This window comes from Dermacentor andersoni, chromosome 1, assembly GCF_023375885.2.
Source record: "Dermacentor andersoni chromosome 1, qqDerAnde1_hic_scaffold, whole genome shotgun sequence".
In the NCBI taxonomy this organism is placed as follows: Eukaryota; Metazoa; Arthropoda; class Arachnida; order Ixodida; family Ixodidae; genus Dermacentor; species Dermacentor andersoni.
In genome coordinates, this window is record NC_092814.1 from 350,718,301 (window position 1) to 350,745,531 (window position 27,231).

Here is a 27,231-nt window from a genome sequence, read left to right on the forward strand (position 1 = left end):
TTCAGTAAAAGGAGGGTGCACGTGAAGTTCCCAAGCCCGAAAGAGCGACCGTACTAGGTACGTGGCAGTGCGACTCCATTTGTTCAACAGCGATGAAGATACACTCGCCTAGATGAGTGAACACCGCAGGCGGCTTTCAGAAGCTGCAAGGAAAGTCACTTGCTTTCAGCCATGCTAGGATAACCACGCTTTCAAGGCACATTTCCAGAGTGCTTCAGGGCAAGGCTGTACAGTGTACGGTGGTGGCACTCTTTGCGCAGTTCTCCAAGTGGCACCGTGTGCACTAGAGCTATTTGGACAACTTGAACCAACAGCCGCTCAAGTGTTGTCTTATCATCGCTAGGCCTCTTCAATGTTGCACTTCTGGCTACCCGTGGGCTGCCAGAGCCAGCCAGAGTGCTTTCGTTTTTCTCCGGGTTGCTCCGCCCACCGCGCCACGCATTTCCGCCGGGCATTCGTTTTACTCTGGCTGGACAGTTCTGGCTACCTGCGGGCTGCCAGAACCAGCCAGGATGATTTTGGTCTGGCTGCTCTCTGAAAGTTCTCTGGCTATCAGACGACTGCTTCGGGTTGTCTTGGGATCCCAGCCCACATGATTTCCTATCAGAACGGAACTAGCTGGCTGCCGTCCGGCTGCCAGTGGGCTGCCAGAACTCCAAAAATCGAAGAGGTCCGCTGTCAATATTCGTGCAGACTAAGTTGGCTTGAATGCGCCATGACGCACTGCAGCAATGCAAAGTTACAAAAGGTTGCGGGTTACTATGCCTTTATGGGGAGGTCAAGGTTCGTCCATGCTTTGTTTACATTTTTGCTGATAGCGGTTCGTAATGGCGTGCTATCTTTCGAAATTTGTACTATTTTGGTCAAAGTGACATAGAAAACGTAACCTTATGGCCCTCAGCTCGAGTATGGCGGATGCTGCAGTCATAGCCATAATGGAAATACCTTTGCAATATGCCAGCCCGCTGCAGTAGTTTCTGCTTTCAGCCCACTAGAACACTTCGCTATTGTATGCAGAATCCACTCATGCCCCTCTGATATTAAAATATATCACAACCTCTTGAAGAAAAGTTGGTGGTGGCTACGCTCGTAATTTTGAAATGGCAGCTGATTGGAACTGGCTGGGTACCATTTTGAAAGAGCTACACCACCGCATTTCGTTCTTTAAATAACACTTTTAATGGAAACTTGTAGCTAGAAGCAGCAAAGTGCCAGGAACAAAAATGAAGATACTGAAAATCCAATATTGAACCAAAGTGACGTCGAACTGTAACTTCAGACGTCAGCTTCAGTGCCACTAATTTTTGCCCGTTTTGAAGGGAGAGTTCATAGGGATAAACTACTGATACAACGACCACTTTTTGCAGAACTATCAAGTTCACAATAAACGGGTTCGATGGTATGAGGAGGAAGCAAGACTTCTTTCCTCCAGAAGCGTGAGAAAAAAAGGTATGTGCTGTTCTCTGGCCTCCAAGAACCATTCTCAGCAGCAGAGAAATAAACCAAAGGCTGTGAACCATTGAAACTAGACGGCACACATAAGGTGGAAAACGTTGTGCTGAAAAAATTATCCCTCGTCCTACCACATGCCGTACAATTGAGTGGGTTTGGAGCCTTTAATCATATACCAACTAGGCGATCTTTCAGTGGAACAGTGCAGAAACGGGATGAAATATAAAAGACAGAGAACACATAATGTGCCCTGTGTCATGTCCTTTCATATTACATCTTTTAAAGCACCTGCATTCTTATTGTAGTGCCGCAGGATGCTCCTTAGTTCTTGCAACAAGCAACAACTGTCCCGACACCTGATGCTTGCATGGTGTGACATGTCGAGAGAGAGGCCTGCACCAAACAGTGCAGCTTGCACCTCGTTCTTGATTACTTTCTCTTGTAGAGTGAAAAAAATGGTGCAATACATTCTTGGTCTTTGTGTCTAACTCTCGTGGAATAATGTACAACATTCACAAGAAGCAAAGCAAAGCCATTGCAGAGATAGATTCTAGCTGCTCACTTCCGTACACTCGGTGTCCAACAGTTGAAAGAGAGCACTAGGGGTTCTCAACAGCAGTGCACCTGGTAGCCGCTGCACACTGTGATATCACACACTGCACAGCAAATCTTTGAGGTCGTCTGAGCACCCTGTAATGTCAAGCTGTGTCTGCATGTGCTTACAAGTACACAATTTGCTATGAGGAGCATTTCAATCCTGTAACAAGAACAAAACTTGTACCAAAATAAATTTGTCAAAATTTATTTGAACCTTAATGAACTCTCCAGTGGAAACCCTAACATTATTAGTGTCATTCCAACTTTAGTTTCTCTGCTGTATCTCGTGCGTCTTTTAAAATTACGATCGCCTCATCAGTGGCATGCTTGCGCTACTGGTAGCAGCATCCTAAGCAGTCAGTGGCGTGCTGAGGGTACTGATTTTGCCAAATGCCAGGAGGTGTCCTGGGTGCTCCAAGTTTTACTGACCTGTGCTCCTTCAGTGTAGTACACATTGCAAGCCCCTAGTTCTAAGCATGGTTTGCTGGTTGGAGGTGTCTGGCCAGACCCTATGCATGTGCTGCTAGTAGCTAGTGCAGCACACTTGTAATGGGAGTAAAACTGAGCACACTACAAGACACCGGAACCCCCAACTGGGCCATGGAAGGAATGATGGGCATAAACTTGATGTTAACACTTACCAAAGTGAAGCTTAGCATAATTTACTATACAGTGTGGAAAGGGTGGCACGAAGGCTGAGAGGATGACAATCAGCACTGTTCTTTGTCCCCTCTGCCCTGTCCTTTCCACTTTGTACAGCGAATTATTACGCCATACCAACAAGCCCAAGTGCCTACTTTTGTGAAGTGTAGCTCAATCCACAAGCCATAAAGGAACTCAAAGACCCGGGGGGATCAAAGCCAACAGGGAGCTATTTCTCAGCCACAAAAACCATTGTCGCATGGCCACTCATGAGACAAGGATAGGTGACAGCAACTATGTGGATGATGAAGCCCCCTGGCCTCCTTCGCCATCTTGTTCCACTGCCTGCTGGGTGAGGGGCGGCAGCAGCAGTGCCTCCCGTAGGGTGTCTGGTGCTAGGGGCAGCCTTTCGGCCAGGTCCCTATCTGAAGCAGCATAGACCCGCATGTGGAGCTGGGCGTAGCGGTGCCACAGCTTGTCCAGGGCGGCACGGCGCACTGTCTGCTGCCGCTGGCGTCCCACTAGCAGCGCCAGTGGCGGCAGCGTGCCCCAAGCCTCGGGCTGCTCGCACAGCTCGGCCAGGCCCTGGCTCAGCGCTTGCAGGGACAGCGGCTCTGGCAGTGGCACAATGCTGCCACTACGGGATGGGTCCTCAGCCAAGGCACTGCCCAACCGGCTCACAAAGTGCTCCAGTTGTTCCTCAACTGCAGGGCCATGCATGGGAGCAAGAAAGGCTTTTGTCACAGTGCCAGTGGTGCCACTGATGTGTCGCATAACAGGGTATGTCAAGCAATCAGCGGTGAATTCCAGCAACACCACTCGTTCGACAACGAGGGGTGTTGCTGGAATTCACATTTCAAATAGGGACTTGTCTTGTCCCCGTGTCAAAACATTGGCTCCAGCCACATCCCTCGCTTGACAACTGTTGATCATTTCAAGTCTCTATCTTGCTGTGACCACCTGTCCTGTTAAAGCATGGCAATGCATCCAGGAACACAGAAAGAGGGATGTACAGAAATGCGCCATGGTACTGTTCCACACATGAATGCCACATAGATTCTCACTGGCTGTGTGAAGATTTTTTGCCCAAGTGTGCAGAGAATGCTAACAAGTCCAGTGTCGAGCTGCAATTTTCTGAGGCGACAATATGGAGCCGACGTTTACAAGCAAGACAAGGAGAATGGAAACAAACAATATGGGGCTTAAATTAGCGTTTATACAGTTGAATATTGTTGATTCAAACTCCACCAGAATCCATAATTTGTTTGAATAAAGCAGAGTTCAATACTAGTGGGAATCGTGCTGACGCAGAACTAAGGTGCACTAACTGAGTGAGCACATAGCGAACACACTGAATGCACTTGATTGCACACTAGTTGAGACCCCTTGCGGCAAGCTTTTTGACTCGCTAGAAGAGATGAATTTGTTAGGTTTTTACAATCCTTCAGCTAAATTATAGAATGCTCACGTACCAAGGCAGTCAATGTGGGGCTTCTGGCGTGCCTCAAGCTCATCCAGCCATGGTTCCGTCATTTCGAGCACAGCCAGCCCAGTCTGAGCGAGTTGCAGACAGTTGAGGAGGTGAACTGACCTGTCAGCAGGGGCAAGCCTGCTCGACAGCTGCTCACACGCTGCCAATGCTGGCTCTAGAACCTGGAAGTAGCAGCACTCCTTTGGAAAATATTCCCAGCCAGAGCTTCACTATGGCACTGCCTGCCAGAAAAGCGAATTACTGTGTTCGTGCAGATAGGATGCAATAGGAGACTTTTCACAACCCAGAAAAAAAAAGTTCTAATAAAGAACCTAGTGCAACCACTGCTGTGGGCACAAGATAGAACATCTTAGCAGAGTGTGATGACACACAAAAGCAATGCACATTTGCAGAAGTGTTGATGGGCAAAAGGCAAAAAAAAAAAAAAAAAAAAAAAAAACCCTGATGTTATACTTCGAGCCTGGTTCTGAGTACAACATGAGGTCCTTTCTCAGGCTTTTACAAAATAATTTTAGCATCATACCTTATGTATGTCAACAGGAGTGACACAAAGCAGTGTTCACCTAATACAAATTTGGTGCACAAATAAAAAACAAACTCAGTTGTGCTTAGCGACAAACTCAGTTGTGCTTAGCGAGTTCCATGTGTGTGGTGCCACTACATGATGCCATACATTTACATAACATTACATGAAAGTTTTGGGTAGCATGTTGCTTCAAAACATTATGCTTGTGAAAGTGACGGGTGCGAAGCATACAACATGGCACTGACTCACGGCCCACCGACGCTGCTTTCACATTGCATTGCTATCAACTTGCTTTGGTCAGGGCATGTTTCCAAAAGGATCGCTAGTGGGACGAGTTAGTATGGTAATATATTGCAGTGCAAAAGGACTTAAAGGTCGACAGATAGTTTTGTGTTGCAATTATGCGCGCGTGTGTGTGTGTGTTTTCAATAAAATCTTCAGTTGAGAGCCAGTGCTTGTCCTGTGTCTATCGTCTACGTCTAGATCATTTCATGCTCCAACAAACATGTTTCCAACACTGACTCCAGGCAAGAACTGCACTACACAAAGTACAATTTTAGTTTAGCAGTGCTCTAGTGCACACACTGAGAAGACACTAACATCCAGTATGACATTGTATTTTACTTGACTTCAGCTCTGTAAGTGATTTCTGATCACTCATGCTGAAAACAATGATCATGCCCAGACATAATCAGCAGATGCCTCTGAATTTTGTCATATTGATGAAAGGAGAATAACAGAGAACTCTGAAGCCATAGTGGCCAATGCACTATGGCAATTTCAACCTCATTTGCCGCAAATCTGGAATTTGCTGCTGAGAGCACATTTTCTTTTTGAAGTTATTTAATGACAATCTTTGTTCTCACCAGTGACAAGCATATTGGGAAGCTGATGAATTGTGCTAGGTAATGTGGCGCTGCAATACTTGCCCACTTGCCAATTTTAATCATTACCTAATCAAAAAAGAAAGTATGGGGTTTTACGTGCCAAAACCACTTTCTGATTATGACGCCCGCCGTAGTGGTGGACTCTGGAGATTTCGACCACCTGGGGTTCTTTAACGTGCACCTAAATCTAAGTACACGAGTGTTTCCGCATTTCGCCACCATTGAAATGCGGCCGCCGTGGCCGGGATTCGATCCCGCGCCCCCGTGCTCAGCAGTCCAACACCATAGGCACTGAGCAACCACAAATTACCTACTTGCCAAAGCGTTCAATGTACACGTAGTGCATGGCTGTAACTTGGATGGAATTTTCAAGGGGATTTTGCAACTTTTAGATATAGACACTAACTGGATAAAACTGAGTTTGATATATCCAGGATCAACTGTACGGTTATGATGATGATGATTATGATATTAACCTTTAATTAGGCATTTTATTTTTATGACGAAAAGCTACATTATTTTGATTCTTTTTTTACGGCATATTTTGAAACTTCTCTTTCTTCAAGAAACTTCTAAAGCATTTTAAATCAATTTACTTCATAATTTATGTTTGCAAACCTCATATTGTTTCTTTACTAAGCAATATAGATGTGTCTGTCATTGCCACAAATAGTAGAATCAGAAACAGGGAAAATGCTCTGTGTTACAGTCCTTCAAAACCAACTATTATGTGAAGCAAAGTTAAGCTCCAGAGTAAGTTTGTCGTAGATTCTTACTCAACTAAGGCACGTCATGAAGTGTGTCAAACGAAACGGCGGACAGAGCTTTGCCACACGGCTTGCACCCTGCACGATTCGCAAGTGAGCTGTGAGCAAGATGTATTCAAATTAAATTTTCAGGACAGAATTGGCACCTGGAGGGGATAATGTGCCTGTTATTGGATGGGCAGCTGCAACTGTAAAAACGTAAGCACACCTCAATGTTATGAACAGACAGCTTTAGCCGAGTGTTTACTGTGCTGTCTGCTCAGATGCGTACATACTTTAAACATTCACACACCCGTTCTGCGGGAATGCCAGTGCACAACACTAATGTTAGCAGCAGAAAACCGGAATGCTGCCTTGGTTTCACCGCCGTATCATTTGAGCAGAACATGACATGGCATCTACTTGAACCTTTGTCTTCCTGCTGCCAGGCGTACCGCATGTTGCTCATGTCTCTGGGGCACGCAGTCGTCAAAAACGTGAAATTTACACAGTTCTCTGCAGCACCTGGGTGCATGGAATATGAGCCGAGAGTAATGCTTAGCTAAAATTGCCTAATGATTGTGTCTGCAGTGTCTCTATACAGCGCTCACCTGAGCAAGTATGTCGGGCAGGTCCTTCTGCCTCTGGTCGACAGGTGCAAGGGAGCCATCGCGCGTTGACAGGAGTTCACGCACCAGTGACAGCAGCTGCTGCAGAAACGGGGGTGCACCCAGGTCACCAGGGGGCAGCTCCGCCTAAAACAACAGAATTGCCATTGTTCACTTGGTTATTAGTTGGTTATACTACCATGCGAAGGTTGTCGGTTCGGTTCCCACCTGCGGCAAGCTGTTTTTTCATCCACTTTAATTTCCATTAATTTATCGTTTCCTTATTTCATTTATTAAACACAAGTAATTTCCCCTATGTTGTCCTTGGTGTCAGTGTTTGTTGGCTTCTTATGATATGACTAATAAAAATCGGGACCCTCGGTTAACCCCCTCTCTTCTCGCATAGTACACTTCGTTATATATACCTGGAGCTTTAGTTTAATGTTAACAGAATTTTAAAAAATCACTTGTGGCATATAGCACAAATCTAATTATTGAGCTGGATTACCTGAATAGGCAGACATTACTTACACTAAAAGTCAAAATGCATAATTGACTAATTTACAAAAGTTCACTAATCAATGTTTTCATGAATTACTTTAACGCACATATTGCAATACACAAATTGATTTCATAAGACACATCCATTTGAAACGAATATTGAAACTATAGCAGCACTTTTGAGATTAGCACTATCAATACAAACTTTTTTGAATATGAATCAAATATGAATAGTAAGTATCTAATATCAAATTGAACGTACAATAGTCAAATGCAGACTACGCTTGTACTGACTAGCACAAAAAAAGACGGCTATCAGGGACATACGATCAGTCTTCAGCACGATATCACTCATCACTATTTAAAAAGAGCTGTATAAATAGCCTTTCAACACCCAATACGTAGGTAGTTACTTTTCAAATACGAATATGAATGGTTAGTGTGAAGTATTCGATTAGTATTCAAAACTAACAACTTTTTATGCATTTTAAGCCCTACTTTTTATGCATTGAAGGAGAAAATTACTGAAACTGGTGCATTTCGTCGCAAGCTTCGGGAATCAATGTTTTAAAGCTGGTGTCATCCTCAGAATTCGTTCTAAGTGGACGTGACATTCTAAGTCACTCGCTACAATTCATAAATTGCAATATGCCGTAAGGAAATTAGTTTAACAGTTAATTTAAAAAAAGATTGTTAATCATTCAGATATTCATTTTGATTGCTCGTGCAAATATTGTCTGCCTCTCAGAGTAATCAAGCTCAAGAAGTAGAACTGTGCTACATGGCATGATTGATACAAAGAAAATTACGTTAACACGAGAGAAAAAAAAAAAAAAAAGAGGAACATCCCATATACATACTTCTTGATATGGACTACAACGCGCCGAGGCATGGTGGGCATGTTGAGCAATATACACAAGGATAATAATAATAATTTTAAAAAATACGCAGACTTCAGCACGTCATCTTGCCCTGGGCTCATTATATACCTATATTTAAGGTGCCAAAAAACAATACACAGCATACAAGAGAGGACAACGGGACAGAGCACCTCGTTTGAACTCGTTTGAAGCAACAGCAGCATGCTCTTACAGTAGACACTGCCATCCTCCTCTGAGATACACGTAAGATCTTTTCTGCAGTGAAGCCTTGTTTGCCGTGGCCTCTTTAGTTACATGCACAGATGGCACTCCTCTCAGAGTCTATGCAAAGCACAGAACCTTGCATAAGTTACCAAAGTGCGAAGATACCGTTGTAGAAGACTGGGAAGCATGTCTGGTTTGATGTGATGGAACAGTGTACTGATGAAGCAATACTTTCGACGTGGATGTAAAGAACTCGGACATGAGACACACAACAAGTGTGGGATTCCCAAATGCACTTTCTCACAGAACTTAGAGTGCACTAGCGACGCGAGTACAAAAGGAAGGGACAGTGCTTCTGTCTGTGTGCTTCTTCCATTCGTGGTCTCAATGCTCGTGCGCGCCGAATTCTACAAGAAAATCAATCCATACCAACTTGCCCAAGTTTCTGTTCTACTCCCAACTGCACATTGCTGCAGGGGTATGAGTTATGATTCCCAGTGGCCGTGTTGGGCAAAGTTTTGTTTTTCATTGCCAAGCGGCACGTGTGTAGCTGAGGACGAAGAGGAGGCCCGATGACATAATAACAGTGACTTGACAACGATGCTGCAACAGAAACGATAGACAGATGCGGCGAACATACTTTTGAGCGTGCTGTCGTAGTAAAAGAAAACGTTGTGTAGTGGCAAAACATTACAACGAAGTAAAACAACAACCAACTTTTCCATCTGGCACATGCATGTTGCATGGTTGAAGAACAAGCTCTACAGTAAACTTAATTATACTCCCTGCCTTCCAAGCATCCTCTGACCAACATTGAAGGTCTTGTTAAACAAAAGCCATTATAGCGACTGGCTCTATTGTGCTCAAATGAAAAGCTGTGACCTTGGTAGTGAAACATTGGCTCAGACGCAAATAAATTGCAAGGAAACAAATAAATAAATCAAGCAAGCAACTGCCTGACAATGAAAGGGAGGTAACTTGCATGCATTTTTCAAGGTGTTCTGCAGTGCAGCACTATGTTAAATAAATGCACTTTTGCAAGTAAAAAAAAAAAATTCAAGCCAGAAAAAATGTTTTCACTTTACTGGCAAACATAGTTCACATAAATGGCCAAAACTCCGTAGGCTCTTACGCGTAATAAAATTGCAATAAAGCCTTTGGGATCATAGGTTCTGCTATATTTCTCATAGACGGCACTTAAGATAGGTGGAGCATGCCGACTTGAGGCCAAAGAAGAAATTTTGGGAAGTACTTGAAGCCGTCATCAGGCCTTTAGAAGTGAACCTCAAGAAAATAGCACACAAGGCGTAGTACCACTAACCAACCATCATGGTGACTTTATTGAAAGCGTTGAAAAGAATATGCAGCAAACTTCTTTCAAATGCAATGTAATTCATAATACCCTTAATTGTTACTACACAACTGTAGGATTGTGTCAGTATTCTATAACCTCCTATTCCTATTCTCTCCTAGTCGACTAGGAGAAAAGTAAAATTATAAAATTTTTGCGTACCCTATTAGCAGTAGGGTTGGACTAAAAATAGATAATTATTTTCAGTTCAATTACAGTTGTGAGATGCAAGAGAAGCATCAGTAATTCCCAAGTATCGTTGCAAGAAGAAAACATTCAAATGTTTATTTTTTCCCCCCCACAAACTGTGCATGAGTGGAATGCATTGCCGCCAGTTCTTACAGGAAAAACAAATGAAAGTTCTTTCTGCAGCAAACTTCGCGACTATTTCTTGTTAAAATGTAATTAGTGGTTCATATTTTTGTACCGTATTTACTTGCATAATGATCGCACTTTTTTGTAAAAAAAATTTACGCAAATTCAGGGGTGCAATCATTACGCGGGTTAAATTTCCCATGAAAAGAAACATTTTCTTCTTTCATCCGGCATTTGCTGCGGGATGACAAGCAGGCGGCTGCCACTGTCAGTGCGGGACACCAAAACAGAAATGGTGGCCGGCGGAGCAAGCCGAATGCGCCGAACGCGATTATTTTTCTTCTCGTGAGTACATTACGTGCATTGAAACAGTTTCTTTCACATCAGTAATGAATAATATCGTTAATATCGGCAAGTTTGCGACAATAACGTAGCCATGTTCACTTTGAGGGGACAGAAACAGAGATGGCCGTGATTAGCTGCCAGTGACATAGAAACACATGGCGGGCATGCTGCGGAAACTGTGGCGTTTGTCTTCACTGCTATCCTAATACAGCATGTTTCCGCTAAGGGTGGGCGAATATCTTAGCTGCGTTACAAGCGTCGGCGTATGACTGGAGTACACTTCTAACGTATCAGTGCAAACGTGGCCACTATCGTTGCCGCTTGCGGTTTGTTGCATGCCCACGAGTGCAGACGAGAAGAATCGAAAGGCACCCTTTATGTTGTTGTTGCTCACCAAAACCATTATGAAGCCTACAAATAATAAAGCCAAGGCAAGTTTGGTTATAGCTTTTTTTTTTTCATGGAAGTGCAGAAAGTGATGAAAAGAATGAAATGGGGCATCTGCTTAAGAATGTTGGGTGCGTGCAGACCGCTTGGTATGTCTTCAAGAGTCGTCCTTGTAGCGTTCGACAGATGGTAAGCATGATCATCATTAGCTAGGCTTGGCACACGACATATTGCTGCGACAAGTTCAGGTTGCGATCATTACACGGGAAAGAAATAATTTTGAATTTTGACGGCAAAATTCAGGGGTGCGATCATTATGCTAGTAAATACGGTATCCTCAATGTTTGTGTTTCGTATTGTCACGCAGTAGTGACGGTGAAAAAAGCAGCAAAATTGGGAATGACGAAACTAGCGTTTTACTGGGCGAACCTGTGCCCTCAAAAACAGGCTACACTCAAAGAATGGCGATAGCGGCGAGCACAGTCGGCGATCGGCGAAAGGTTGATCTGCGGGTCAAGCGTGGTGGCTTTTATACATCAGTCATCAAAGGTTCCAGAGTAATCGCTGGTGCCCGCGTGTCTTCCAGAAAGGTCTACACCATTCGCATCGTACATACATGAAATCAAATTACACAAGGTTCAGTGACAACAAACAATGGATAGAAGCATCAATAACATTTGAGAAACTTCCGATACATGCAGGCGCATCCTGCGCTGTGCGATAACATTTGTTGGGTGGTGAAAAGTGGTCAACCAATAAAGATAAACAAGTACATGGGTCAGTATGTTTGGTTTCATTCTTTTTTTTTGTTTTCCTTCATCATGTCCTAGTGCTCATACGTATCAAATAAATATAGCAGAACCTGATTGATATAATCCTGATTCGCACGATTTCTCGGTGCCATTTGTGGCCGAGAACTAAAAAAAAACGACTCAATATAGTTATGCTTCTTTTTAACCGGTTAATACGTTCCCGGAAACAAATATGTTGGCACCAATGTTCAGTACATCGCCAAATTGCGAAATGTATGTATGTTTTTGTCTGCTGAATCTGAAAAGCAGTGAGGCACGCTGTGATGTGTGGTGCGCGACATGGTGCGGTGATCGCGACGGTCAAGAGCAGACGACACTGAGTGCACGCGCGCCGAGGTGGAAGAAGGAAAACGACGACGCCGAAGAGCGTCCGGCACGAGAACGCGCAGCGCAGGAAAGACAACAAAAAGAAGAAAAGCAACCAATTAGAAAAGACCACGGGGCGTCAGGCAGCCAATCCGAGAATGCCAAATCGGCCAGACCAGAAGAAAAAGCGTGGTGCGCTGGCAGAAGAGAGGACACGCAAGGAGACGCAGGGGAGACGCCAGGAGAGTCCCAGGAAGCGACGGCAGGAGGAGGTCAACCACCGGAGCGGGCGTTGAAGACGGGCCGTCGGGTTCCGGACCCGAGCCCACCAGGACTTCACCCGACCGGGGCCTCCTGCCAACCTGTTCCTGTGCGTCGCCCGTCTACCCGAGCGTGCCGTCAGCTCCTCAACGCCGGTAAGCTTCTGCGCCAGTGGGCAGGATGAGAACAGTCGGGCTACGGGCCCGAGTTCTACGCCAGCTGCCCGGCCAGAATGCCGCCCTGTCTGTCGTGCTGCCTGCTGCCCGAGGCCGGCGTTCGAGCTTCTGCGCCCGTGGGCGAGACGAGAACAGTCGGGCTTCGGGCCCGAGTTCTACGCCAGCTGCCCGGCGAGAACGCCGACGCCATCTACTCGCACCACCAAGCCGCCTGCTTTACCTCGCCTAGCCAGAGCTGACGCACTTCGGTCGCCCGGTCGGTCAGCTTACACCGTGACCTATGGTGAGACCGGCAGCACTGCTTTCGCCAGCTTGTCGGCGCGTCGAGACTGTGACGCGTCCCCGCCCTCGTGGCAAGCCCGGACTCGCGCACCCGTTAACCTCATGCAAGCCCTATATGTGTTCCCTGCCGCAATGTCTGCTTGAGTGTTTATTTTAGGCATGCTTTCTGTTTCCTTCTATTTACTTTATGCCTCTTTTTAGTTTGATTAAAAGTCTTTGTGTGTGTGTTCAAACCAACGGCTTTGTCCTCAATTGGGTTCTCGGAGGCTCCGCCTAAGAGAACCAACCGAACCATTGAGTACACGAACCTTTGCCCCATATTAGGGTCATCACACACGCAGGATTGAGAGCAGCAGGTGCTCGCCACAGCAGCTTTTCTGCGGCACTCGCCTGCTCGTGGCATGTGAAAATGTGGGCACGCACTCAGTTTCCTCTTCCAGTACCAGCAAATCTCCTCGCGGGTCTTTACATGTCGCATTCGCAGCTATCACCACCAACCCTATCGCTATAAGCATCTTCACCTATCTGTTTTCCAGTGCCATTGGAAGCATGCCACATGCTTTTAATAAGCATGAACCCAAATGCGCTGCTGTTCTCTGCTGCAGGCGGCACATAGTGAGTGCCATGTTTCATTCTGACGGCATCGTATTCTGGCGGCCTTGATTTCATTTTGGCTTCCCATTGCCGTCTTAAAACATTGGGCAATAGGAAAATGACCAAGCGTGTCGCAGGCCATGCAGCCCTCACAAGCTCAAAAAGCGCCAGCGTCTTGTGCCATAACGATTCTCATCTACTGGGCATGTCAAAACTTGCTGCCAAAATGTACCACTCAAGAAAGTTGCTCACCCAAGACGAATTTGAGAAGTTTAAGCTTGCTGAAGCCGTAAAAATGACACTGTGTGTGCTGTTCGAGCCCCACCAGCTTGGCTGCACCAGCGTCTCATGCTGCAACAATTTGCACAATATTTCACATTACATAAATGTCACCTACAGTAGAGCCTGCCAAATATTTGAGTCACTTTGGATTGTACATTTTCTCGGCTATTACAGTGAAACCTCATTAAACCGTAGTTGGCCGGAGCTCAGAAAAAGTACGTACTAAACGGTAGTACTGCTTAACTGAAATAGCATGAGATCACCCACTTACCTGTCAAAAACCGAACTCAGAGAGGGTGCAATTGAAATGGGAAAAAAACATGCAGTATTTATTCACTTCACATGACAAAAGTGTTATTTTTGTTTGATGCCGTGGCAGCCTAGTAGTGACAACAGCAGCCTCGAACTTACTGAAGCTGCGAGCCAGCTTTTCAGCCTGCCCCCTCTTCTCGATAAACACTCGCATGGAAGATTCCTCGTTGGCATTGCATATTCTCCGTGCACAGGCGCGGTAGCGCTGCAGAAGTCGCGGGGCACCTTTTTCATTGCGGGGTACTGTTCTCGTCGCAATGATTGCATTCATGAGGGTGACGTAACATGCAGCTTCTGCCACTGTCAGGCCTGTATCGCCCGTGCTGTCGCTTTCCGTGTCGTGCTCATCACTGTCGCTAGTGGACACTTTGGCAACAACAGAGGCAACGATGGCGAAAATTCGAACTTCGTAGCCGACATCTTTTCGCGGTTGCAGCAGCGCTGCCGAGCAACTTCTTCGCATTCCAAATGCCACACACCGTAGTTAACAGCAGATCCCTGTCGCGTGCAAGCGCCAACTTCTTCGTGTAACATTCGATAGCATGAACGATGTTCAATTTTCCTTCTATGCTGAGCATCCAGCGTCTTTTTTATCTGAGCTTCTGCATGACGCGAGTCCTCGCATGCACGACACCACAAAGCTCTTTGGCATGCAGCCAAAATGATGTTGATGTTGATGTGGCTTCACGCGCAAACGCACAGGGCGCTTGGAGGCCGTTGTTCCGATTTCTGAGGCCTGTTGTTCTGCCGGGCCGCCCGATGGAGACGACGCACCGCGGTGTTTGCGCGACGAAAAGTTGAAACACTACTTGTTAACCGATACGTACGCAATAAGCTGGTACGGTTTATGCGGATACAAAACACATTATGTTCAATGGCCGCTGAGTCAGGGATTTGACTTTACTGCTTTTAAAACGAAAGTACTGTTTAATTAAGCGGGTATGGTCTAACGAGGTTTTATGTATAGACATTGTTGCTCTCATCAACGTGATGTATGTGTGCAAGCACACTCACGTTACGATGGACCATACATGCGACTTAACTGAGCGATTTTTTCTCTGACTTTCATTAGTTCAAATTTTGCAAAATTCAAATTTTCGTGGCATCCTCACGGAATCTGAATTAAGAAGCTTTGACTGTATCCACACTGCATTAGCCATTTCTTCCATGCCCTGAATGACTTGCTTGAACATTCCTAAGTACTTGTTCACATAGACAGTACATCTGCACTGTGTGTGCATGAAAAAAAAAAAAATTGCACAATTGCTGCACAAGGGCATTAGTAAGTTGTGATCACCTGGCTGGTTGTTCAATCAATTGGGCTTAATGTCCCAAACAAACACACAGGCTATGAGAGATACCAGAGCGGAAGGTCAATGGTAATCACCCGAGATCCTTATTATCTAACCAAAGCCTTGACAGTACGCAAATGTTTTTGCATGTAGCTTGACCCATCACCTCAACGACTTTGTGTTTCACTATTCCATTGAGGGCATTATATTAGTAAACTTGGACATCTGCAGTCCACATATAAAGCACACAGGTCACTCCATATGCAACCAGAGTGGCCACCAATTGAAGCACAGTGAAGCTCCCATGGCACTTTAGATGTCCGAAGGCTGCAAAGTTTAAGGCTGATGTTGACATTTTACTTTCTAGAGCTTGGGAGAGCCAAGATTGCCATGGAAGCCTCGTACAGTAAAGGGCATCTTCGACTTGTTGTCTCAGATTGCTCAGGACTACCCGAAACACTGCGTACACCAGTGCTCATTTACTGAAAGCAGCACTTTGGGCAGTCCAGGACTACAAATAAAGAAGAACTGAAGTCTGCCCATGCGATGGCATCCTTGCCATACCTTGTCGAGGAGCCGTGTGCAGTGGCAGGTGAGGCTGTTGAGGAACATTTTGTGTGCCAGCGCAGCGACCTCATCCAGACAGATGGCCAGCGCAGTACCTGTGCCCAGGGTGGTCGCGTAGAAGCGCACCACTGACCGTAGCCGGCACAGCACCAGTGGGCTGCTCTCCCCAACGGCCAGCTGCTCGAGGCGCAGGCGCAGCGGGGAGCATAGGCCAGCCAGGATGTGGTCCAGGGCTGCTTCCCCACCACCGCCACTGGGACGAGAAAAAGGGTGGGGGTGATGGAAATTTAGTCTAGGCTTGAACGAGAAGGGGAGTTGAGGGGTCTGACACTTTGTTCGTCACAACCATGCGAGACCGAAAGATAATGAAGCAAAGGAGAACATAGGGGAAATTATTTGTTGTATTAATTAAAATGTAGAAATGATAAGGTAAAGAAAAATAGCAGAAAAAAAATCTTGCCACTATAGTAGGAGCCGAGCTTACAGCCCTCACGTAATGCATGCGATGCTGATGTCATGGCCATGAGTGGTGTTGGCTAACACTCCCAGAGCCAGATCTTGTACAAATAATACGTAAGAATGTGAACGTGGGAACGGCCATTGCCAGAGCTCAATTGGCAGAGAATCACAAGCGTAATGCGGAGGATGTGGCTCTCGTCGATGGCAAGCTGCTTTCTTGTCTACTTTCATTTCCAATTATCATTTCTAGATTTTTTTCAGTTAAAGCAACAAACAATTTAACCTGTGCTTTCCTTGGCTTACCAGTTTAAGCTTCATTACCAGTTTAGGCTTGTCGCACAACTTACACAGCTGGTAGAAGCAAGGGTGTGCCAAGCTGCTTTTGAAAAGGTTACTGTACTAGAAACATCTGTGGTCAAGGGTTTGATGAAATAAGATGTGTTGTTGTGCAAGTTAGTTCACTGTACTCAAGAAATTCAAGACTGGAAAAAAAAAAAAAGAAAAAGAAAACACAACTTGCAGCATTTTTTTGCTGTGCCCCAATATGCAGACCAAGAATTGTTTTCTTTTTTAATTCTTCTCAGAATAAATCAGTTGATAGTTGAGTACCAGTACTCTTGCCTGCCTTGTCAATCTTTCTCTTTTTTCCCACTCTTTATTTCGTAAGCTTTGATGAAAATTTGGCCGTTCAAGTACTAAAACCACATACATATGGAGCACAGATCAATAAATAGCGCGGGCATGTAGCCAACAATACTGTCCATGCTGTCTACTTATAACCAGGGTTCAGATTTTTAAGTTCTTATTTTTTGCAAAATAGAGCGAACTTTTTCTGGTGCTTAACCAAAGGGAAAATTTTAAGCTATGTCCAGTGACAATAGTCTCAAAATAAGAGCTTGCTAGTGTCTTCAGTGACTATTCTTTTACAGAAGAGTGCAGTCATCTTCACTGTTTACTGGTATGAAAATGTAAGTGTCCTATTCAGCAATTTCAAGGGTATTTCCTGTTACAACGATGGCAGCAGTGGGTTTTTAATTTTTTTTTTTTTTGGTGGTGCATGTTTACTGTATTAGTAAAAGAAGCAGGCATAGTGAGTTTGAGGTGGTGCTGTTGTGTTGTGTAGGCAACTGCTGCATGTACAGTCTTGGTCAAAAAACTTGAACCCGCTAAAAACGGCCGCGGAGCAGCTGTGCTCCGCTATTGCGGCGCTGCCACCGTCGGTGCGCGTCGCTGCTCGCTTGCGTCGAGGATAAAGAGGTCGAGGGAAGCATGTCTCTTACTCTCAAGCGTTGCTTGATAACAGTGCTAGTGAAAAACTAGTGTGTTGAGCGCAACGCGAACACGACGGTGGCGAAGCGGAAGCCACCCAACCGGCTAGCCTGCCGTTTGCAGCGTATGTTGGATGAGCACGCGGGGGTATCTGGCGACCGCTGTCAAACGCGATACACTCAAATTTCACAATTCCGAGTATCGTAATCATCAGTTGCTGTTTCCCGGGAACAAATTAAAAGAACAACGCTATGAGTAGTCCTGCGCATGCTCGAACACGGGCACTTTGCGAGGATCGTAGCTAAGATCTGACTGCAGCAGCTAAATGATATATTAAATAATGTGCCACAGTTGCATCTCGTATTTGTAATCATAAGTGTCACAAGTAGCAAATTAATCAAGAAAGCATAAGCTTCAGGGTGGTACCTGCGTCTCTCAACGAAATCTCAGGGGGGAGCATGCCTTCAAGGCATTGTGTGTGGCTTTCTCTGTGGTTGCACCGAACAATTGCGGCTTGCCCATGTGCTTGACTGTAAACTAGCCAGGGTCTCTGGTTAAAGGACGCTACGTATAACCCATTTTTTAAAACTGCCTGTGAAGTCCTTTCTAGTAGAGACAAACGATACCTCAGTAAACTATATCAAAAATACTTCTTCCAGTGAACCCGTGACAGCAATAGCACCGCCGGTGTGACGCCTTCACTATGCGAGAATCCTATAATCTCGTGGCCCTGGTCTATCTTACGCGATTCAAATGCGCGATGCCGACTGCAAACGGGAGGAACTTACGTTGGCCTTATGTGTGAATGAAAGTGGGCCCTAGCGACACTGAGGCAGTGTGCACGAAGATATCAACAAAGGCGGGGCAGCGGGCACTTTCCAAAATGTCGAGGGAATGGGTCTAACTCTATCGGCTACTCAGGCAGGGCAAACGTCTTCTAGTTCTGAAAAGTTTTCATAATCTCACTGTGCGTTTAATTAAAGAACTTCAATGCCAAACGCACTTGTTTCCTCGTCCCATAAATGGAGAAGTGCGGTCAACGTGTTTGAAATATTGTGCTTAATATTAAAAGCACAATATTATATACTTCCGCTTCTGGTCTTTTTCTAAACGAGCGATGATTGAGTTGCCCGCATATTACAATAAAACCTGGACAACGCTAGGCAACACTGACAGATTTTAGCTTATTTTTATCTTTTGTTTTTATCGCACTCAGAAACACATTCCAAATGTTTATCTAAAAGCATATTGCGAAGGCTCTCGCCTTTGAATGTGTAGGATAAAGTTGTAATAGGTAATTTCGATGATTAGGAAAATTTTTATACTATAATGTGCTGCATGGAAGCCGGGCAGTTTTGCCCAGGCCACCGCATTTACTCACGCACGAAGCGCCGTACCATGACGGCCGCAAGACGACCTCGCAGCTGGGAGAACAAACGCTGCACTAGTTTTCATGAGCCTAGTTTTCACTAGTTTTCAAGCATGCTTGAGAATAAGAGGCATGCTTCCCTCGCCCTCTTTATCCTCGGTGCAAGCGAGCAGTGGCGTGCCACGAGAATTGCCTCTGGTTGGTGATAAGATGAAGATTAGTGGAAGTTTGTCACATGCTTTGCTTTTTTGACAGGCACACGACCACGCAGTTTTCTTGAATGTGCGCACCTACGCAGTTTGATTACGCTATGGATGTACATATTAGTGTAAGAGCAGGAACATTTGAATCTTGCAAAATATTCTCGTGCGCGCATTTTCAAAGCCTTGAACTTATAACAATGCATCAAATTTTCAATTCTTATAAGTTTATTTCCTTTTTTATTGTTGTTATTCATGAATGAAAAGTACATATATACCAACACAAAATATCTTTTCCTCACTTTACGGTCACCGTAAAAAAGTTACGGTGAATTTTTTTTTGAAGTAAGTCCCTTAGAAGAATTGGGATCTGCAATAAAAAAATCGACCTTGGGCAGTCGCATATGGCAAAAAAAATCGAGCCTCATTAAAGGATGCTTACATGGCTTCAGAAGCACAAATGGTTTCAGCACGCAACACTGAGTTGTCATTATGCTATGGTAATTTTATACAATGCATAATTTTATATACTAAACCATTATGAGGCAACCTGCTTAATTTTCCAGTGACATTGAAGTTGACTGTTAAGTTTCTCCATTACTTCAAGCATAGTCACATACTGTCTATATAGCTGTCCTCATGGTTAGCTATTTTGTAGCCTCCTTATGCCATGTCAAGTCTTGTCACCGTAGACTTTTTACAAAATTCCTGAGAACCAGCACTCCTCTCACCTTCCACGCAGCCCGCCGCACTGTGCAAGCAGCTGCTCCAATAGCTCCCGTTCAGATGCGGCACACTGGTGCGCCCAGGCTAGCATGTCTCCAGCATAACGGAGTGGGTCCTTTGCCAGGGACTCAAGAGGCCTGGAGCCTCCAGTTCCACCCGCACCACCAGTACCGCGGGTGAGAGCATCAATGAGGTGCCGCACAACGCAGGCACGTCGTGCATTGGCATACTCGTCAAGCGCATAGCCCCAGAGCAGGGGGCGCTCGCGCAATGCCCCGAAGGCACGAGCCAACAGGAGACCCGGTTCGGCTGCAGCATCAGCACCGAGAACTCGGCACCTGTTCTGGAGCCAGCGATACAGGCGTTCGTACGCCGCCTCTTGCTGCAATGACCAAGAAGAAGGCGTTTAGCCATTTTCATTTCCATGTTATGCGCATTGCCAGCTCATTACATAAAAAAGCTTGTGGAGGTTTTGTCAACTTTTCATTGCTGTATGACATTTTAGCAGGTGCCACTGCCCTCAACACCCCCATGTGCAGCAAATTCCTGAGTAAAAAAAGGTGCTTGTTTTAAAGGGTACCAAACCACAATGTGCTAAAAATTCTTTAGTGGCACGAGCATCGAGTGACACTCGTGTTTCTTGCACAGCACTTCCGGTTCACCTCCTGAGACGACCAGGGACGAAATTAAAGGGAAAAAAATCTGAAAAAGAAAAAAAAAATAGTACAGTACAATATTCATGGGCTTCCTTATATTTATGATATCAGAGCATAAATTTAGTTACAAGTTGAGTTACTGAAGTGTCTGTAATAATGATAATGAAGTAGAAATCCCTGATTACCGCACACCAAAGCACCGAACCATAGACTTTTGAGACCCACCATGTGAGCACGACTTGACGAAATTCCTGGTAACCCGGAAGTTGAAAGCAGAAATAATGATGTCACTAACGACGTCACACACAAGAAAGTGGCACGGTATTTCACTGGCTAATTAATGGAAAAGAATTGCCTGACAGACTTAACATCTGCCTACCAAACCGGATGTGATGTCACTCCCTCCTCTCTCGCTTCTCCTCTCCTGGTGCTCACCTGCTCGGTGGCTCACAACAGCTGCGCGCATGCTCGTTACATGCTCTGATGTCAGCACCGGAGAGGGCGCGTAAGGTGCGCTTGGTGTGCCACTCGCTAGGGGGTTATGCCTCGCCAGGTGGCGCGCACTTTGCTTCCTGCTCATGCTCACTCGCTCCTCACCCATGTATCTTGCCAGGGGAAAGACGTTAGCTTGCTTAAGCCAAAGAACACCAAGGCCGAGGAGCAAGTGCCACTAAGAGACATCTAAGTCAAAGATTAGGGTCGCCTATCATTTTTTTTATATTGATGCAGCTGTGCACCAGCCTACAATGAATGCACAGATGCAATAGCAAAGCAAAAGCCACTCAATGAATGACTATGTGGCTGCTGTGACTTTTTTGCTAGCTTTGTTCCATCCATGCAAGTGCTGTCTCTTCCTAGCCACATACTCTGACTAACTCTGTGCAGTGCAGTGAAAGCTATGGGTCACATCAATACTCCAAAAGAAAGGCTCCTCCACTGTACTCTTCCAACTGCGCCCAGCGCAATGCCGACTGAATGAAGGCTTCACGAAAGAAGCAGTGGCCCACAGTAGGCAAGCACCCTACCCTTTCATAACGCAATGCTGGCTCTCGCCACGTAGGCGCTCTCATCTCTTTGTCGAATGACCGATTGAGAGCTTTTAAAGTGGTGACGACATAAGCACAACCCTGCTGGCATTATGACGTACAAAGAAGAGGTCAGAAAAGCCCGAACAGGATCAAAGGATTGTTTTTTCATTTGTGGCTTCCACGTGGCATGTAGCACTGCCAAATATAAGGTAGCATGCACAAAAAACTGATGCACACAGTAAAACTGTTGCAACCTAGAACAGTTCTTCAGCACTGCTGCTCTGCTGTGCTCGCCAGCGCTGGCACTGCTACTCACCTGGGCAGCGAGCGACTCCATGAGCTGCAGTCCGGCCTGGGCTCGGCTGCTTCGCAGCAGCAGCTTGCAGTGGTCGTGCATGCGCCTGCTCTGGGCCAACGCATCCAAGAATCGCTCATCCAGCTGGTCCCGCCCGATGGGGCCTCCGGTGCCCCGTAGCAGGGCCGCCTGCTCAGGTGAAGGCTGAAATGCTGCTAAAAAGCCCTGTGCTGCCTGCTGCCGCCCTTCTAGACGCCGTGCCTCAGCTCGTAGCTGGCCCGTGCGTGCAAGAAGTTCGCGTGTGTCGCGCTTTACAGAGTGCAGACGCTCTACCATGCCTGCGCACCCCTCAGCCATGGCCGTAATGTCCTCAGAGAGAGCACTCATGGATGCCTGCAGGCGCAAAAAAAGAGATGGCTGTCAGAACAGTGTTGGTTTCTTTCTTTATTTAGTAATTCCAGGTATGTAGGTACATTGAAATGCATAATACTACTTGGATATTACATAACTGAGGAGATGGGAAAAAAGCCACAGTTATATAGGTAGGCACTGCTCCCATCCTCTAAAATAAATGTGTAAACAGTGGCGAAAAACTCACAAAGTAACTAACGAAACAGAACGTGGAACAGAGTGTTGTATATTGTCCAAAGAAATGTTTACAAAAGATATGCAAGCTTCAGGGGGGAAAATGAGAAATTTAAACAAATGTCTTTAACAAGAAAACCACAACAATGGGTAGAACACTACAATGAAAAGCTATATACAAATTTTTTTTTTTTTTGTCCCTACTACATGAAATAATTGCTTGGTCAAAAGCAAACCCCATACATGATGTGTAAATTTCTGATAAAGTTTGAAAAAAGGCACTAGGCTAGCCACATAGGAAGAGTACTGTCGAGGAAGATGACCAGTAGCAGTTTCAGAACCTCCCACAATATAATGGTACAGGGTCGTCCTTTATGAAAGGGAACACGCGAGTGCGTGGCCTGTGGTCTGCGGAGGCTGCTTAGAGGGCCAGCAAGTGGTAGCAAGGAGAAGCATGCCTGCTTGTGGTGTCACCTATTGGTGGTCAGAATCACCAGGCATGGCCGATAGGCAAGCGCCTGCTAGTATTAGCTGGAACTCCCCCTCCTCGCATGACTGTTGCGCAAGGAGCGGGGCCTGCAGCACAACGCCTGCTGCTCACAAACCGCATTGGATACGCAAGCGCACTGAAAACATGAAAGCACCAACATACACCCGGTAGTTATTAGGTACTCCTGGCGTACCTATATTAATGTGCAAGCACTCAGGGGCTTCTTCCCTCAGAACTTTGTCTGCCCGTCTGCCCGTTTTTCTGTCTGTGTTGCGTGGCACGATGCACTGCATGCATAGGTATACGTGAGGTATACATGAGGCCCTACGTAAGTGTATATGAGAATGCCTTATGACTATGTATCACTAATGAGATTTATGATCATGACTATACATAGTGAGTACTGAGAGGTATAAGTGTAAGTAAGGTTAATAAAGACTAATAAGATTAGTTAAGATAAAGGTAGTTAAGTGTAACGATTATTTGAGGGTAATTAGGAATAGCAAGGCTAATTAAAATCAATGTATGTTAAATAATTAGACTAATTAAAAGTTACTAAGATTCAATCAATGGAGCATAATGAAGAATTATGGGTACCTTGATATTAGTTAGACCTAATTAAGTAATCTTAATTGTTAGTACAGATATAAACATCTTTGTCACAACCTTAACTAATGTTAATTAAGTAAACATCGTCATTATATAAATAACTAAGCCTGAATAATAAATAACAAACTTACATTTATTTACCTAAGCTAACGTTTCACTTGAGTGCACTTCTTTTCTAAACCGCTGCAAATTAGGTGCTATGGGAGGAGTGGGAAGCCAGGGCTCCGTACTGCAACAAAGTATGCAGAAACTCTAGTGAAGTTGTTAAAGTGTGCATAAACCTACCCCAAAATTTCAACTTGACCCACTACCAAATTTGAGTTGGCCCACCCCCAAAGTTTCAAGTTGTACCGCCCCCAAATTTTAAGCTGGCCCAGCCCGAAACTTAAATTGGCCCACCCCAAAATTTATGTTGGCCTCTAAATTTCAAGTTGGCCCACCGCTACTATAGGCTTCCACACACATTTTCTGTGGACCCTATGTATCTCTATTGTTATCCTCTCTAATCAATTCTTTTTTCAATTGTTCCTCATCGCTTATAAAGCTACCAATCATCTACATTATTATAATGATTAAATGTAACATCGCACATTACGCATTTTTGGGCAGATACAAGGCATTACACTTTTTGCTACGTGGCCGACAGATCTTGCTGTGGTACTCGTCAGAATGCTTATGCATTAAAATATGCTGGGAGTGCCTATTAACTAGCGGGCGTATGTTGGTCCTTCCACGTTTCCAATGTGCTAGTGTACCGAGTGCAGTTTGATAGCAGCAAACGCTGCTTTGCAGGCCCCACCTGTTGCACATTGACCTGGCGTGGGCGGCAGTCCACAGCTGCTTGCCTATCAGTCATTTCTGGTTATTCTGACCGCCAATAGATGGCGCTACAAGCGGACGTGCTTCCCTTTGCTGTCTGTTGCTGGTGCTCTAAGCAGCCTCCACAGAGCACAGGCCCCACTCTCGCGTGTTCCCTTTCATAAAGGACCACCCTGTAAATCCTGCATAACATCCAGTCCATACCTTCTAAAACTATTACTGATAAACAACAGACTGTCACAAATACAGAAGAGAACGACCTCAGGCCAGTGCTTCTCAAATTTTTTTTAGCCCCTGTGGGTCACTTGATCCGCTTACAGATGAATAGAGGAAACCTTTAATTTGGCTTTCCATTTGCGATGAAAAAGCATGCACAAACCAGCAGATATAATGCTAGGGTTGCAACTGAACATTTTATGTCGTTATTGCACGGTTGCTTTCATTTCACTTGCAGGCTCCGTGTGATGATAAAAGGCAGTGTTGCAATGAAAGCAAAAACAGGATTGGCTGTCATAAGGTTCTTGCAGTTGAAGATAAGCGGAATCATAAGTCTGGTTCAACATGACATTTCTGTTTCTTTTAAATTTGAACTGGATCAATGTGGAGAAAGCAGCCTGACAAAGGCAGGTCATTGCTGGCAGTGCTGGTCAGTGATGTGTGTTTGCACTAGTCCCCATAGACGCCTTGGGGTTCTGCAATACACACATTGCCAAACACCAACAAGCACACTGTATGTGTATCTTATCATCTTGTCGTTATCCTGCACAACATATAAAATAATGCAATGCTCACTGTGAATTAAGCATGTGCTCAGATTGAAGGCCTTGGTTGCATACTGTCCAGCTGATTATCCAATGTTTTCAAGCCATTTTCACTAGGAGGCCAGAACACACAGCTGGCACCATTTGCATTAAGTACAGTACACACTACAGTGTGTCTTTTGTGGAAGTTGCTATCACTGGCCAAAGATTTTTTTTTTTTAGCTATGTCACGCAGTAGACCACAGTGAATGATAAAGCTACAAGAACAGACTTAGGCTTTATACGGCATAATGACACATGCACAAAAGCATTGCAAACAGCCTTTCCGAGTGCTTAAGAAACAATCACCACAGTTCGACTATCAATGGAATTGCCAGAAGACTTGATGCTCAATACCACTGTAGCACTATTAAGGCAAATTATGTGCACTGCATTGTATGCTGGCTACCTAGGTAATGCTTCATCATCATCAGCCTATGTTTATGTCCACTGCAGGACAGAAGCATCTCCCAGTGATCACTAATCTTGCACAAGCTGATTGTACCTTTATTCTATGCCATTTTTGACTGTGCTTCCCTTTCCTTGGCACCAATACTGTAATCCTTATGGTCCACCAGTTATCTGACCTATGCATTACATGGCCTGCCCAGCTCCATTTATTCCTCGTAATGTCAACTTAGTGCTTAGCCTCAATTTACTGCTTATAAGTGTACAGACAAACACAGATAAAATCAAAACATTCTCATGCTGACTGTTGTTTGGCACTTTAAAACAAATATAAATCAGAACATCTTCTTGTTGACTTTGTTGTTTGGCACTTTGATAACTTTGAAACAAGGTCACATAATGAACTACACTAATTAAGCATGTTTATACAGAGAACCCATTCCACCACAAGTGCTGTGCCGTTTACTTATCAATATTTGGCAGCACGCTGACAAGAATACCAAGACGACGACTCCCGCTACCAAAACCACGATTTGATTATGAGGCACGCAACACGGATACTTTTAGGTAGACGTGTTTTCATTATGCAAATAAGGATCAGCGCTCAGCATCAGAAACTTGAAATGTGTGGCGCAGCAGCCGAGTTCCCTCTGTTGACTTTATTACATTTTTCATGACCGTTATTACTCATTTCTGGTAATGCCTTTGGGCCCCTTCATGTTACAGAATACTAAAGTAATTAATGACTTTGCGTGTGGAGTGCACAGAAATGGGCATCCGTAAACGCCTCGTACGCGTAGCAAGTGCAGGAACACGAAACACAGAAGGGCACCACAACATGACACGTAGCGCCAGTCGCATCGTATCGTATGGTTTCCTCCTGTGTGTCCTGTACATTAAGGTGAGTTACCAACTGGTGCACACCATCACTCTGCAAGAAAAGAAAACCGGACCCTCGAATTGCAAATCATTCGTTCGTCACGAGGTCCCTCTGAAAATAGCTGCTTTGCACAACCGCAAAATCACCCTACCACCCATCGCACTCCATGGTGGCAGTGGCGAAGTTGAGGTGGAGTCGTGGTCGCAAAATTAATCTGAGTAAAAGTCGTGCCTTAAGATCGCTGAAAGACTGGACGAATTCCTCGTTGATGGCCAGGCTCCGTTTCTCCAGATCGCCTCGCAAGCGCCGGCGTGTGCGAATGTTGTTGTCCGTGAAGAACTCGGACAGTGACCGCAGAGCCTCAAGGGTCTCACGGTCATTTTCCAGTCGAGCCTCGAGAAGTTTGTTTAGCTTGCGACTCAGTGGGTTGCTGCTCAAGCTTTTGTCACCGCTGCTGGCCGCTTCCACGTCTTCAGGAATCTGCTCGACGGCCATGGCGTTCTTTTCGCAGCACCGCCTTGCTCACGACAACGATCGGCGAATGTTGGTTTTGTTGCCCTAGGTAAGGCGGAATGCACACTTGCTCGTATACATCATTGCTCTACATCATCTATATAAAGCTGACACACACGACATGAAAACACATGCTGGGTCTTTCGGCACTTTTTATCAACGCGCAACTAAACCACAGAAAACCGACATAAACTTAACGTGAAATAGCAACCTCTATGTAGCAACTAAGCGTGAAAATAGTAATTGAATAATACAGTACTTTATTTTCACGTCTATCTTTTTTTTTTTTAAGTGTCACAATTTACAC

The 27,231-nt window shown here is 45.2% G+C and overlaps 1 protein-coding gene across 1 annotated transcript; it reads right to left on the reverse strand.

Moving 5' to 3' along the window:
* Positions 1–2,238: 2,238 nt before the first annotated feature.
* Cog6 (conserved oligomeric Golgi complex subunit 6) lies at positions 2,239–27,134 on the reverse strand. The gene is made up of 7 exons (XM_050166557.3): positions 26,643–27,134; positions 21,842–22,213; positions 19,847–20,223; positions 15,816–16,071; positions 6,954–7,097; positions 4,164–4,344; positions 2,239–3,395 (listed from the first exon to the last, which is right to left on the reverse strand). The coding sequence occupies exons 1-7, from the start codon at positions 26,904–26,906 to the stop codon at positions 2,986–2,988; spliced, it is 2,004 nt and encodes a 667-aa protein (XP_050022514.1). The 5' UTR covers positions 26,907–27,134; the 3' UTR covers positions 2,239–2,985.
* Positions 27,135–27,231: the final 97 nt, after the last annotated feature.